General features: G+C 38.7%; 1 protein-coding gene across 3 annotated transcripts; it reads left to right on the top strand.

Annotated features, from left to right (window-relative positions):
* The first annotated feature begins 8696 nt into the window (after nucleotides 1-8696).
* On the top strand, nucleotides 8697-14541 carry LOC146674138 (uncharacterized). 3 transcript variants are annotated; one of them, XM_085394310.1, is made up of 4 exons: nucleotides 8697-8722; nucleotides 11932-11987; nucleotides 12095-12454; nucleotides 12574-14541. In XM_085394310.1, the coding sequence occupies exons 1-4, from the start codon at nucleotides 8712-8714 to the stop codon at nucleotides 12834-12836; spliced, it is 690 nt and encodes a 229-aa protein (XP_085250436.1). In that variant the 5' UTR covers nucleotides 8697-8711; the 3' UTR covers nucleotides 12837-14541. The 3 variants fall into 3 exon arrangements, with proteins under 3 accessions (XP_085250436.1, XP_085250444.1, XP_085250431.1); XM_085394318.1 differs by lacking the exon at nucleotides 8697-8722 and having other exon boundaries at nucleotides 10262-11987; nucleotides 12574-12643; nucleotides 12734-14541; XM_085394305.1 differs by lacking the exon at nucleotides 8697-8722 and having other exon boundaries at nucleotides 10263-11987.
* Nucleotides 14542-15741: the final 1200 nt, after the last annotated feature.

Genomic DNA, 15741 nt, shown 5'->3' with positions numbered 1-15741 from the left:
TTAACCAGGATGATCCCATTGAGATTAAAAACCTCTTTTTCAAGGGAGACTTGGCTAAGATAGGCAGCAGCAAGTGTCTCACAGTTACAGAAATTACTCAATTAAATACAGGCAGCAACAAAACACATGCAAAAATAAATAAAAAATGAAATTCAATGAAATTCAAATAAATGAAAAAAAAAAAACTTTGGTTAAAATGACAATCAATCCAATTTAAACAGTTGCATGTTATGGACTTGGCCTCAAGGATTCTTAGTTTAGATTTAAAAGCACTTAATCAAAGGAATTCAGTCATTTCCCAGTCGTTCTGCAGTTTCTTCCAAGCCAAGGGTGCTGAATGGACAAAAGCTCTTTTACCAAATTCAGTTTGGGCAAATGGAACAGAAATGATAATAATGGATTGGATTTATACAGCGCTTTACAATACCACTATTCCTTCACTCTCACACACTGGTGGAGGCAGCTACAGTTGTAGCCACAGCTGCCCTGGGGCAGACTGACAGAAGCGAGGCTGCCATATCGCGCCATCGGCCCCTCTGGCCAAGACCAGTAGGCAAGTAGGGTAAAGTGTCTTGCCCAGGGACAGAACGACCAGGACAGAGAGCCCTGGGATCGAACTGGCGACCTTCCGGTTACAGATGCAATTCCCAACCCCCTGAGCCACGGTCGCCCATGAAAGCAACAAGTAACCATGTGGATGAAAAGAATACTGACCAGCATGCTTCACTGCAAGCAGGGAACATAAGAAGGTAGCAACCCAAGTATTGCCTCATATATAAAACTGTATAAATGAGAGTTCCTCTGACTTTCCAAAGCAGGTTATCCTACCTGAGAGTATTACTCACAGTGGTGAGTCTGAGATTTATAGTTAGTGATGAACCTGAGACAAGCATGATACACAGTATCAACCATTCAAAGACATTGAGCAGAAGCAGAAGAGGAAATTAGGACAATATCTGCATCTGTTGATTGAACCTAAATCTTGATCATATCCATCTTGGGTAACAAACTGCGCATATTAAGATGAACTATCTTCAACCCAGGTGAGTATTCAAATTGAGATGGTGTCTGACTACACTGGAGCTCAGGGCCTGGGTTAGGTTGCACATTACCAAATAAGAGCAGTAGTAAGACAATCAGAAGCCTCTGCTTTGTAACATTACTTATTGAGTTTGGCTTGTGAAATGTTGAAACAAAGCAACATTTTTTGATAACTAACTTTGTAATCGTACAAAGCAAGACAGTTTTGAAGGTGAAGTAAATCTTTGTGTAGATCAAATGATAAATTCATATTCTGTTCCAAATACAGTGTACAGGCTCAGGGTGATATCTAAAACCTGCAGCCATTGAGGCCTGGAGTTGGACACCCCTGCCTTAGGCAGTATCGTCAGAAGGCATAGCATGCATTTTCACAATTATGCAGATGACACCCAACTTTATCTATCCATCAAGCCAGACAGCACACACGAATTAGCTAAATTGCAGGAATGTCTTACAAACATAAAGACGTAGTTCATGCATTTATTACTTCTAGGCTTGACTACTGTAATTTGTTAATATCAAGATGTCCTAAAACCTCCCTGAAAAGCCTTCAGTTAATCCAAAATGCTCCAGCAAGAGTACTGACAGGGACTAGAAAGAGAGAGCATATTTCTCCTATACAGGCTTCCCTTCACTGGCTCCCTGTTAAATCCAGAACTGAATCCCAAATCAAATGAATTGAATTTATGTCTGTCACCCCCAGCTCAGCCTGCTGTCTTTTTGTCAGTACGACCATCTCCAAACCATACATAATGGTCATTCTCACAACCATCTCTTAAATCTTCGCTTTCAGTCTTGCTGCAATCCTGTCACAAATCACCCCCGTCCATATGTCCACCCACTCTCTGTCTTGCTTCTACTTACCCTACCTATTCTCACTACACTATTTAGTAGCATGTGGATCATGGACCATAGAGACTCCTGCCTTATTTCTTATCTATCAACCTCTAAGTCTTCATCGCAAACAAGAAGGGGTTTAGAGCAGATCCCTAATGTAAACCCACCCCCATCTTGAATCAATCTGCCACTCCTACTGTAAATCTCAACACTATCTTGCTCTCTATATACAGTATATGTCCTACATCACCTGCACATACTTTTCTGCCGCGCCTGACTTCTTTGTAGATTATCATAGTCCTTCATTCCTATATATGCATTTTCTAGCTTCACAAACTCTTTCTAACCTTATTCTCTATCAACAATCTCGAAGGAAACATCCCATTTGTAGTGTTCTTTCTCAGGATGAAAGCCATACAACTGCTTACTGAACATCTCCTGTCTTAGCCCAACTTTCCTTATTCATCAGCTTCTCAAAGTATTCTGTTGATCCTCTTTCCACTATCTTTCAGAGTTGTTAGTACATTTCTGGCTCTATGCTTAATCACTCTTCAGCTTTTCATTTTCGTCTATAGTCACTTTTCAGCTTGATCTCTCTACCAAGCCAAAGAATACAAGTCCTTTTTTCTTCCTTAGTTTCCGTTTCAGCTGCATACATACATATATGCATCTCACTAAAAGGATTTCCTTTGCATTTGCCACCTCTGTTATTGCAATATCGCTAGACTCCCAGTGCTCATGCCCACTTTTTCATCTCACTTTTTATTTTTTACTTTTTGTTTCACTTACCTCATCCTTTGAATACTTTCCTATACTTTCCCATCCATCCTTGTCCTCTTACAGCTAAAGATGATATGTGAAATACAGGTTTTCCACCTTTTTAGAAATTCCACAACCATCTATCCTTTTTAAATTCCCTTCTTAATTTGCATTACACCCACCCAACACTTCCTCATCACCCCTGTTCACTTCACCTACATGTCCACTGAAATCTGCTTGAAACACCAATTTCTCCCTGCCCACTGTTGACACTCTCTACCACTTCATGCAACTTTCAGAATTCTTCTTTATCCTCTCACTGATATCGAACTTGTGCAGCATACGCACTGCCTTCAACTTCAAACTCATGATCTTGTCTGACACATATAATCATCCTTCAAGATCAGCCTTATCAAGTTTCTCTTCCCATCTACACTATGGTAGAACATTTTGAATCAAGTGCTCCTGACATTCTTCCCTTCATCCAAGTCTTCTGTACACACAGTAGATATACCTTCATCTCTCCATGTGATCAGCCAGCTCTCTCCTTTTACAAGTCATACTCCCCGCATTTAAAGTCCCTATTCTAACCTCTAAACTCCTAACGTTCTTCTCGCTCGCCCCCTCCTAGCATGCTCTCCCCAAATAGCATAGTCTCCAGCACCATGTTGGCCAACAGCACTAGAGACAGCCATAGTTAACCTGAGCCCTGAGCATTTTAGTACAGAGCCATTCTTTATGATCTGCATGTTTGAATTGACCATCATTTTATACTGGATGCCCGTCTTAATTCAACTCTATCCATTTATCTTAGCTTGGGGCCAGCAGCCCTACCTTCACTGACTGGTAGGGGACTCAATGGTACTGCACCACTGGATGCCAAAATCAAGAGACACACTTTTGAATATGGAGTGAAATTAAATCCCCTAAACTCTCCAGACTCTAATGAGCTAAGCTGAGGGATACAAACACCCAAATAAAACTGAAATTATTGTTATCTACAAAATTTTACATGACAGACTAAGGGAAATAATGTTAATCTCAGTAAACACTGAGATTCCCAACTTAAATAAGCATTTAACGAAGAAAATGTATTTACCTGAAATTCTAGTTCAGACCAGCCCATATATGATTAGGGTTAAACCTTAATTAACAGAAATCCAGCTACACATGAGCTAGATGACAATACTGTTAGCAATTTTAAACTGATGAGCCAGTATTATGACTTATAACTCTACTCAGTATCATGAGAATCCATCTTTTCACAGATCAGTGAACACTCAAACAGTACAAACAGGAAACTGCAAACTGTAGGTTACATAACCTGTAACCTACAGTTAGCTCTGTACAGCAGCTGTGGTCCACTCAAATGACCTGATGTAACATTTAAATCTGGTAAAATAAAAATAAATCACAGTATTACACATTAAACACAGCAAATTCCTTAATGTGTCCAAGCCTTTTACAATTTCCTGTTTATGCATTTTATTTGATAATAAAAGTGATTAAATGCATATCTACACACTAAAAAATGGTTGGTTAAAAATAACCCAATTTCACTTCGGAGGTGGGGTGCCCCCGGCCTCTCGGCCTGGGGCTCGGTCACTCAGGCACAGCTGGCTGCCGGCGGAGCTCACGGGCACGTCACTGCAACTCCCCCTGGCTTCTGCTCCGTGGCTGCTGAGTGAGCCCTCATCTGGGACTCTCCCCAGCTCTTTCTGGGACAGTGGCGCGGCTGCCCCTCTGTTGGTCTTCCTTGGTCTCTTGTGTTCTGGGGGCCTCTGGATGTCTGGAGTTTTGATCTCCTCCATACCTGCTTCATGCCCTGGAGGACGGGGCTGTGGCCCCCCCACACCCTCTAGCAGATCATTACATGAAGGAACCTCTTAAAAAACAAAAAACAAGCGCGTCCATGCTCACAGGTGTACACACGGGTGATCACACCCACAAACTACACCCTTTTTGGCTCCTACCTCAAAGCACACTGTGTTCTGTTGATCTTATGTGCTGCACAATAATGTTTAATATTTAGTATTTACTGTCATATTCCCATATATCATTGTGATGTTGTTTATTCTATTACTCTTGTTCTCTTCTGCTTGTTTTCTTTTTTCTTTCTCAGCAGGTGACCCAGGTGATTGATATATGCATTTCTTTTTTCTTTTTTTCTTCTTTTTTTTCTTTTTCTGCTCATTCTGTTGGTTTTTGGTTTTTGCCCTTCTCCCCCGTCCCTCTTCTCAGCTGTTTCTCTTTCCCTCTTTCTTTCTCCCCTTCTTTCCCCCAGTCAAGTCTGTCCCATATTCAGTAAGTGAAAAGAAAATAAACAGTAAAAGGTGAATCAAATGGACCATTATGGCAAGGCTGGGATGGTCAATTTGGTAAAGTAAATCCGTTGGGCATCTTTCTTTGCCTTTAGACAACAATTCTTATGGCAAAAGAGCCAAACGGGACAGGCACAAAAAAAAAAACAAAAAACAAAAAAACAAAACCAATTTGTAACCTAGTGCTGGTCAAACCCAGCACTGGGCGTGTTTCAGCCCAGCACAATGGGTTAGGACAATTATCCACAAATTGAGTTACATTTACCAATGTTTAAAGTTGAGGTTACCAAAAATTGGGTTGAAACTCATAACCCATCACAGGTTTCAACCATTAACATGTATAGGTTCTATTTAAATTCAGCTCAGTTGGATAAGCAGGGGCCAGTATGCCGCATGGCTGAGTGGTCAGCCCAGGTTCGAGTCTGACCTGTGGCCCTTTGCCCTCTCACTTTGCTGTCAGTCTTCACTTTATCTGTCTAATAAGGTCAAAAAAGGGATTCCTACATACTATAAAATTCAGCATATAAAAACTACATTCAAAACAGATTGTCTGAAAACTGCTTTTATTCCCATACGATACATAGAATAAAGAAAGCAAAATTCACACAAAATATATAAATAAAAGTAAAATGCAAGCAAAAGAAAAGGTATAAAATTCATTGTATTATATCCATTACTTCAAATCAGCCTTTGGTTACAGCACATGTACATGTTAATAAAAATGAAAACACGTTATGTAAAGCCGGCTCTGTTTTAGAAGAAATTACATGTAAAAACTCTTAACATAAAAAAAGAAAAAAATATTCAACACACATCAAAACTTTGGAAAAGTGTCAAGAGGGAATCTCCCTCTCAGACCAATTCATGCACCTTTATGAGCAACATGTTACGCTTCCATCATAGCTAAATGAGCCCTTGTTAATTTGATCATCAAGCCTTTTCCTGACATTGCATAGACACTCCTTCAGAAATCCAGCTGCTGACCTATGTGTTCTACCAGGGCTGAAACATCTTGAAATTTTTAAACAAAAGAAAAGAAAAGGGTCAGTAAAGACCCGCAAGATCACAATTGCAATAAATGCCATTAGTTCAGGGAAGTCCATGAACCAATGAACATGCTCCGTTTGCTGTGCATGTTGAATAGTCCATTCTTGAATGCTACGAAGCATGTCAAGAGTGATGAAACACAGGAAGCTCTGAAGGCGACTCGAGATACTTCTCCTGGCCTTAGCCGTTGGCTCTCCATCTGCAGCATACACTTCTATTGGGGTGAAAGGGAGACAGGTCCCCACATGTTCTTCACGCCACACTGTGCCATCTTTCGCTGTCTCAGTCCCCAAACAAGCTCTCTTTTTCGGTGGAGAAGCAGTCTCCTCATCTGCAGTGTGAACAAATTCAAATTGTGAGCAATGGGAAGGTCAAACAAAATCACAAATGCATGCATAGATACTAATTATAATTCCAGTATCTCCTCCTCTGTATCAGAATAATGTCTGAAATATCTTACTTACTAACTACATCCACTTACTTGTTTGAAATGAAAAAGGAAATAACATGAAATAGAAGCGTAAGCTGCAGATGGAGAGCCAACGGCTAAGGCCAGGAGAAGTATCTCGAGTCGCCTTCAGAGCTTCCTGTGAACAATCATGCCACTGTGCGATGTGTTCACTGCAAAAGATACACATGTGGTAAATGCAGACTACAGATACCATGGCAGTGCCAGGATTGTGAGTGATTGCTGAAAATGTTGAATTGTACTCACTCACTTTTTATTATTATTTGTAAATATGTGTACAAATGGTTGGTTTTTTGTACTGTTTTTATCAATAAATCTCAGCAACAAAGGGCATACACCCATGTGTGTTGATTTCTCCCTAAGATGGCAAACTGAAACACTCCAAGTTGGTGACTTTTGGAGATTTATTTCCCTGGATGATTGACAATGCATCAAGATGAAACACAAAAGGAAGTGCACAGCTTTTAGCAGCTCCCCCACGCCCTCAATCACACACCCCCACTCCCCTCCCTCCAGAATTCCCAGGTAACAACCTAATATACATATGAATGACTAGCCAATTTAGCTTCCACTTGGCTGAAGCTAAAGCTTAGCTAAAAGCCATTTGGCTGCTCTCCGGGTTTTAAAGGTAGAAAAGCCAAATGGCAGTCCGTGGGGGTTTAAATGTAAAGTAAAATTTCACAAATGTGTTGCAGTTGTTTGAATAATGTCAAGTTGTCTGTAATCCTGGAGCGGTGAGCTTGAACACTGTGCTTGACATTTTTTCAGAGAGGACAAAACAACAATGAAGCAGACCAGTGGTTGTGAATGTTTGCAATTAATTGTTAGGAGATGGACTATGTCAAGATCAAGTATCATGTTTCACACACTTTATACTGTCACAAGGTTGTAGAAACCTTTTTGCCAACTTCTCCATAGATTTACAACAAATGTTATTATTTATGCATCTATAGTGTGCATATGACTGAAGAAGTCACTTGGATGAGTGAGGAAACGTTTCTCCCACTGAAAACGCTACGTCCAGATGAACAGAAACAACCTTTCGGGATTTACTTACCTGGATGATTGAGCATGCATCGAGATATATAATGTGCATTCATTTGTTAAAGATGTATGTTGCCTATGTTGCTGTCGCCATCACAATCTAGCTAAGCAAGGGGATGTGCGTGCCCTTTGCGTGGTCTAGTGAACGAGGGGGAAAAAAGGGGTCAAAGTATTAGTGCTATCTATCTTTTTTTAAATCTAAATTGGACGAATAATATTTGCCTTTAAAGTTTAAAATGAAAATATGCTGTTATTACCATAGATAGTTTAGGGTAAATTAAATAATTAAATGAAATAGTTTAGATAGAATGGGTTCCTTTTTCTTTTCTTTTGACCTTTTTTCAACAAATGCAACACCGAGTCTAATGCTTTCTTTGTTCTAGATACAGTGATCTCTAAATTGTTTGTAAAACAGAGCAACTTCAACCTCATTTCAAATAATATATTTAAAAGATGATATCAAGCATTTTTAAGTAGAAATAACTATAGCTTTCTCCATCACAAGCTAGCTGGTGTTATCTGTACAAATGCCTCCAATGAGTAGGTAAAGATCTAGAATAAATCAGTAAATTGTAATTATTAAAAAAAAAAAACTATGATTTTCAGACTGTTAGAATTCACTTTTTACTTACTGTTTTTTATTTCATAGTAGTGGTCCAGTGAAGTCTGATCTGGTCACAGTCTAGTTGAAAATGCCAGTTTGTGAAGAATGATGTGGCTTTTTCTGAGGCTTATCTTCAACCCAAGCAATTGGGTAATATTTTGACCCAATATCTCATCAAAGCTACCCAACCTAATTATTCAAGCCAGGGAGGCCATTAAAGAACCCAGCACATTGTCAACCCAACTCCTAAATCACAATTTTTGAACCCATTTTTGGTCAAACTAACCCAACTTATTAACCTAAGGCTTTTACCCAGAAGTCGAGCTATGAAATTAACCCAGCATTTTTTAGTGTGTATGGGTATAGAATTCAGCAAACCATGTTTAGGTTTAAAACTTTAAATAACACATTGCTAAGTGTTAAAAGTAAGTCATGAGGAGTTGGACTCAAAACTAACACATTTTCTGTTCAACCAACGCAGTATAAACCACGAAGGCGTGTCGGCACCTGCAGGCAAAACATAAAAATCCACAGAGGTTGTGCAGTATCGCACAGAAGAAAGTGAGCTGCAGACTGAAGCACGGTGGTGATGAACATTTGGTAAGTTTCAAACAATTTCATTGAAGAGAAATTGTTTCATGAAATATTTACAGAATTACATAATTTATTTTGTTAGAATATTATTTTAATTAAAGTTTTAATTGTAGCTATTAGCTAAGTTTCAGCAAGGCAATCTTAACATTTCATCTTTGGAAAGTTAAAGATGATTAAAAAAAACAGGAATAGTTTAAGTACAAAATGAATGTTATTTTAGGAATGATAAAAAAAAGTGGTGGAATTTTCATTCATTTCATTAGATTTCATTCTTGGCCATGATGTGTGTAAAGAATAAAATAAACAACAGTGAGGGAAAAATCAAAAGAAATAATGTTGATGATAAACATGATGTATAGCTAATTTGCTTTGTATTAAAACATTATGACATTGATTTTAAATGCAAGGGTCAAACTGAACATATCTGAAAAACACTTGGATTGTCAGTACCCTTACAAAAAAAAAACAGATTTACTTATTTATGTATACATATGTACCCAGATGATGATGTGAGGATCTATAAACATAATTATGTTGAGAGAGATCGTGGTCAGATTGGAAAACTGGCCTGACAGGAATGAACGAGAAAAAAAAAGTTAACTCAACAACATGACAGCTGGGTAGATTTACTGTTTCTCCTTCTCAGTTCTCCTTCAGTTCTTTTTCACATATCTGCTTTATATGTTTATATAAGCAGCTGTCCACTGAGACTTTTTTCTGTGTGGCTTTTACACAGTACATTGGGTAAAAAAGTATTCTGCCTCCACCTTAGACCTTTATCATATTAGTTAAGTAATATTTAAGATGAAGATAAATCTGATGTAATCATCAGATTACACATGCTTGCACACAACCACAGAGCGACATAGCTCTTTTAAAACTTTACAGTAGCCTTTGCATCAACCTTGAAGGAGCCTTTTTTAGTTTGCTCTTTAAGTGCATTTTGCTGCGGGTAAATATATCCTGCTATGGAGGGTGGAGGCTCATGTCGTGTTAAGAGCTTGATTAGCAACCACCAGCATGTTTTTAGCTAAAACTAAGCACAGGGAGAGCAAGTATTTTCATTAATGGAGGCTGACTTGTGTTTAATTCCCAAAACAAACTGTTTTATTTTGGCAAAACAAAGCAGCTCCCAGCTGTCAGTGCATTTAGCCTTAAATAGTCACTGAGCCTTGTGGAGTGTTTCATGAAAGCTCCAGTGATAATAAAAGGCATATGCCCCTATATACGCCCTCATCCACTAACCAACAACAAGTTTTAGTTGTGTTTGAAGACCTGTCACCACTTGTCCTATGCTGCTGTAAACACTGAAAGTACCTCATCTATCACTTTGGACACGTCCACACTTAATGCTATTCTTGAAAATATCCAATACATGGTGAGCTGAAGTTTTTTACTCTTACATTTGTTCATTTGTGTGTATGTTTGGTGGTGATGTTATAGGTTTGAAGGTAGTGTGTGTGTGTGTGTGTGTGTGTGTGTGTGTGTGTGTGTGTGTGGGGGGGGGGGGGGGGGTCTTTTTGTCTTTGTTCTTGTGGTGACCTCTTCTGGTTAATATGCATTGAAAACCTAGAAAGATCACAGGTGTGCTCATTAATGGGTTTCCTTTTAGCAAAATTGCCACTGAGAGAGAAATGTGATGGACAAAATCTGCTGATCATTTTTGATGTGACTCCCCCACCTCATGCAAAGTTCTTATCCTCTGAGTCATTTTCACACCAAACCACCTACATAGGAAAGAGCGACATTTTGTAATATTAACTGCCAATAATCCTTCACCTTTAATTAAAATACAGCTGGAAAACTATTCATTTCTAAGCGACAGAAAATGTTTTTTTTTCTTCATTTTTCGGTCTAAATATTACATATCCAGAAAATCTATTATGTTCAACAATACAACTTATCTGCAGAAACTCATCCAGAAAGAATGAAGGATTTGAGTCATCTTCCATTGGTGTTAAAAAAAAGAACAGATATACTTCCGGGAAGGACGATGTATTTACTGCCTGTGTATTATATTTCCAAAGTATGCTCAGGATTAAAGCCCTTAACAACTTACCTTATGCACTGCAGTCAGGTGTTCAGCAAAAGAGACTATTATAAAATTTTCATTCTAAAAAATTTATGCTCATTGTTTTAAGTAAACTTTTCATTGTTATTAAATGTGTAGCTGTCAATAGTGTGAATGATTGTTTCAAAGTGAAAATAAAGAGTGACTAATGGCGATTTATTAAAATAAAACAGAAAAGAAAAGAAACACACATCAAGGTCACATCCTAATGGTTTTTCTTTTTCTTTTTTTTTTCAAATAAAATTTGATGCTGTTGTGTTGACAAAATATTAAACTCCATTCACGGTAGCTTATCCAAAACAGAGTGACTTTGTGACTCATATGTTTTTCAATCTGTCACCCTGAAAATTTCACATGTGACTGGATGAATGAAGGTGGGGGTGTTAGTCAGCAGCATTAGTGGGGGTCCAGGCAACTGTACTTCCTCAGCTAAACACCTATCTTAGGCTTCTATAACTATATATGAAATTAAGTCTGGTTTAGCAATAAAAAAGTTGAACACCACCACTGCTGATTTGTTACTCCAACTAAAATCCAAATCAGTTATTTGGTTAACATAAGTGTAGTGCTTCTGGATCAGTCATATAACCCTGGCTAATGAGGACACTGACTTTCGACCGGATGAGTCTATATAGGGCAGGTTTTGGAAGTAATCATCATATCTCTTTAACACTGAAAGACGCCACTCAAAAGTTTTTCAACCCTTAAGTCACACGTATATGAAATCAAGCATCTAGCCATAGAGTCTGCCTTTAAAAGCATTTGTGAAACAATGGTTTGTTCTAAAGAGCTTCTGTAATAAGATCCCATCGTTGCAACAATTCAGTTGGTGAAATTTCTTATCTCCTACAAATTCCACTCAAACTGTTCTACATGGCATATGTTTCCATTGCATAGCAGCTCTTGCTGGTGTAGTATTTGGTAGGCTCAGTATGTTTCTTGATTGTAGTTTAAAAGCATGATGTACGGGAATTCTAAAAAATTTAAATAAATAGAAACATGATAAACTTAAGTGAGCTTTCTTTTTTTAGAGGATACTATCATGTTTTTTCCAATCAGGATCATAAACCAGATCAGATATTGTCATGAGTGATGTCTTGAGTCAGACTGTAGATTTTCTTTCTTGCTCTGTCTCCTCTCACAGGGAGAAGATGATCTGCAGGATCCTGCTACTCATCATCCTCACCTCATGTGTCTCTGGTTCGTTTACAGCTTCACTTTATGAACTCCAAATAATGCTCAACAACAGATTTGTTCCAGTTCTCAGTGTGTCTGCTCCTCTCTTTCCCTCTCTGTCTCCTCAACAGGATCATTTGTAGTCAATGTGACACAGACCTGCTATCAGGCAGAGGAGAACCACAACATCACACTGGAGTGGACGTTCACCACCAAACCTGACAGATCCACCAAAACTCTCAACGTCCTCTGTGAACTGATAACTGAGCGTACAGATTCAGTCCTGTATCGTGTTCAAGAAGGTGTTGAGGTGTCAGAGTCTCAGGATGAAAAGTTTTCAGGACGAGTTGAGAGTGACAAAGACGCCCTCAGAGAAGGACGAATCAGACTTCAACTGTTTAGACTCAGGACTGATGACTCGGGTCTGTACCTGTGTGAACTGAACACAGATTATGGCTTTGGCTCAGCCAGATGTAGACTCAGCATCAGTGGTAAGTTTTTTAGTGGAATGAGTATCAAATTTGACCTGAACCTTGGGATAATTTACTTTGGTTGATATGTAGACTAACTATTCACATTAAAGAAATGCATCTTGTGTCCTTTTTGTTAGCTTCGGATGACCCCAAACGTCCAAGTCCAACAGTGAACACACAACCAGAGAGTCGAGGATGGCTCAACCTGTATCCTTTACTTATACTGCCAGCAGCAGCTTTATTGATCAAACTCTGTTATAAAATCATAAAACGAAAACATAACCTAAATCTAAACAGTCACCGCCTAGGCAGCGAATGCAGTGAAGCAGTAGTCAACTTGAATAATTCAGATGCCACTCACCTTGCTGCTTCATTAGAAGCCACGTCCATCATCTTCTGAGTGTGGACATGACTTCCCTGAACTCCAAAGATTGTCATGTTAACAGCTGGGTCTGCAGTGGAAGATTTGTGGGAGCATCAACCTCAGTGAGAGCTGAGAAACACTGTCTGCAGTCTGCAGCCATCATCAAAAACACTGATGGAAACATTCAAAGCTCTTGTCACGTATATCATTAATAATATTTCCTTCCTCTTTTGGTTCTAACATTTGTTTTTGTTAGATATGGTATGAGGAATCTTTAATTTTTGTCCATTAGCATCCAGAGTGATTGAAATCACTTGTTGTTCTCCCATCAGCTGTTATAAATTATTACTGGTTAAAATGTGCCTGAACTCAAGTTGTTAAAAGAATTCTAAGTGTTACAGTGAACTCCTAATAATTTGACTATGGATCACCATAGGTAGAATTTACTTTTTCTAAAGTTAATGTTTATGTGTATATATTGTAAACAAGTCCTTATTTATATGAAAGAAGTTATGATTCTTCTGTATATGTGTGTGTCCAAATCATTTTATCAAAAGGTCAGAAGATCTTAAAGAGGTCTATAATACCAAGTGTAATCTAACATGTTTGGTACTATTACTTTACAAGGTGTATTACAAGAAGGACAGGAGTTTGATAATTATTTAAAATATATAAAACACTGAATGTGTACATATAAAGCAACAAAGTTGTTTACGCCAACTCTTAATCGTAACATTATTCTACTTAAAGAATATTTAGTTGGCGTTGAAATGACTTTTTCTCTCTCAGCACTGAAAATCTAACACTTGATTCTGCTGAGTTTTTCTGCTATCAGCTTCTGTCTCTGCTTTCATAAAATAAAATGATCGATCTTTTTGATCAACAACACAAACAATGGTGGTGACACTTTCTGTCGAAAAACACTGCGGCATGATGGGAACAGCTGCAGTTGTTTACATAAATCAGGGGTGTTGAACTCCAGGTTTTGAGGGCCGGTGTCCTGCAGGTTTTAGATCTCACCCTGGGTCAACACACCTGAATCACATGATTAGTTCATTACCAGGCCTCTGGAGAACCACTTTAACTGGTTTTGAACTGGTTCTAACTGGTTATAGTTGTTGTCAGCCAGTTGTGGCAGATGACTGCCCCTCCCTGAGCCTGGTTCTGCAGAAGGTTTCTCCCACTTTAAAGTAGTGATGGGCAGATGAAGCTCCATGAAGCACTGAAGCTTTTCATCCAATTGGTTCACCCCAGCGCAAAGCTTCTTGAAGCTTCATTTGCTCTAGTAGGACACCTACTGGACGTAAAAATATTAGTTGGCATGAATTTGAAGTGTGTGGCCTTTTGCACACAGCCTGTAAATGTCAACAACAAAAGGAGTGTGTAAAACATCTATATTGTATTGATGGCAGTATAGTGTGTATATTTATACTGGCAGTATGGAAAATGATCATTTGGAAATGCTTAAAATGGAAATAATCATTTACTGTGAGGTGAGGTGTGGTTGGGGTATGGACAGTGGTTGTGCTCTTGTAACGTTGAGGTATGGACAGCTACACACTGAGGCGTCAGTCCTGCCCATATTCTATTCAGTAAAAACTAAATTTTCACTGCTTTTATAACCTTTAGTGGGGAGAGCATAGCTAGGATTTAATGATTTAACAAATCTTTTGAATCCTTTGTCCTCCACAATGCTAAATGGCTGGGAGTCCTCAATCACCATGCTAACCAGGCCTTCATCTATTTGAGATTGTTCTCCTGAGGAAAGACAATAAAGACAAAGCACAAATATAAATATCACACACGTAACTTATTACAGCTGTATAATATTGTTATATCATTTAGTAACATTACTGCATGCTATATTATGATGGCATTTGATGGCTCACCTGGTCTTGCTCCACAATCGCTGTTCCCTTATTCTCATGCAAAGCTCTGCAGTGCCTAAGCATGGATGAGGTGTTGTTGCTATATCCCAGCTCCCTGGCACATAGCAACCACTTCACCTTGTACAAAAGTAAAGCTGCTTAACATAAATTGTATTGCACCATCAGTATTATGAAAATACATCTTCTGTAGAAATTTACATACCTTGTTGGGAGGAATGGGATCAAAATGTTCCCACACAGGGGAGGACATCCTCCTCTTCTTAGCCGGCTCCATTCTCTCCTGACTTTCTCTCCTCACTCTCATAAACCTCCAAACTGTCTCCAAACTCTCACTAACCGCAACTCTCCATCAAACACCTACATTTTGAATGAAGTCTGAGGGGTTTATATCGCTGTCATATCTCACGGCAAAGTTCGAACCACTTCATGAACCAGTCACGTGGTACAGCCGGGCAGCGAGGCTTCGGACGTCATCATTTTCAGCTCCTCCCATAAATGAAGCAAGCCTCGATACGCACATCGCGGAAACGCCCCCTCCATTACTCGACACAAGCTTCGAAGCCTCGATACAGAACGTCACATCACTACTTTAAAGGGAGTTTTACGTTTCCATTGTGACAAAGTACATGCTCAAAGGGGGTTTAGTTGAGTGTGAGCTCACTTTGTATTATTTTATTATACTATACAGCACATTGAAGCAACTGTTGTTGTGATTTGGCGCTGTATAAATACAACTGAACTGTACTGAACTTTGCAACACCTCATAACAAACTCCTGACGTTGTAGTGAAATTTCAAATTTATGAAAATTTTAAAGATTACAACACAGAAGGTAAAAAAGATTTGTCTTAAGTTGTCAGTTTTGTTAACTTTACATTTAGACCAAAAAAATCGTCATACTTTTTTTTTAATACAAAAGATCCATCACCAAATGGTCTTGGAATTGTCGGCCAGAATGGCGGTAAACTTAGCAAGCTGCCTCACATGGTAAGTCACAAGCACAATGATGACAACTAAAATGGTATTTATTGTTAACTTTTACAGACAACTTTA

This window comes from Rhamphochromis longiceps, linkage group LG3, assembly GCF_057381845.1.
Source record: "Rhamphochromis longiceps isolate RC_006_pf linkage group LG3, R_longiceps_female_GT1.1, whole genome shotgun sequence".
Taxonomy (NCBI): domain Eukaryota; kingdom Metazoa; phylum Chordata; class Actinopteri; order Cichliformes; family Cichlidae; genus Rhamphochromis; species Rhamphochromis longiceps.
This window is presented reverse-complemented; position numbering and strand designations above follow the sequence as displayed.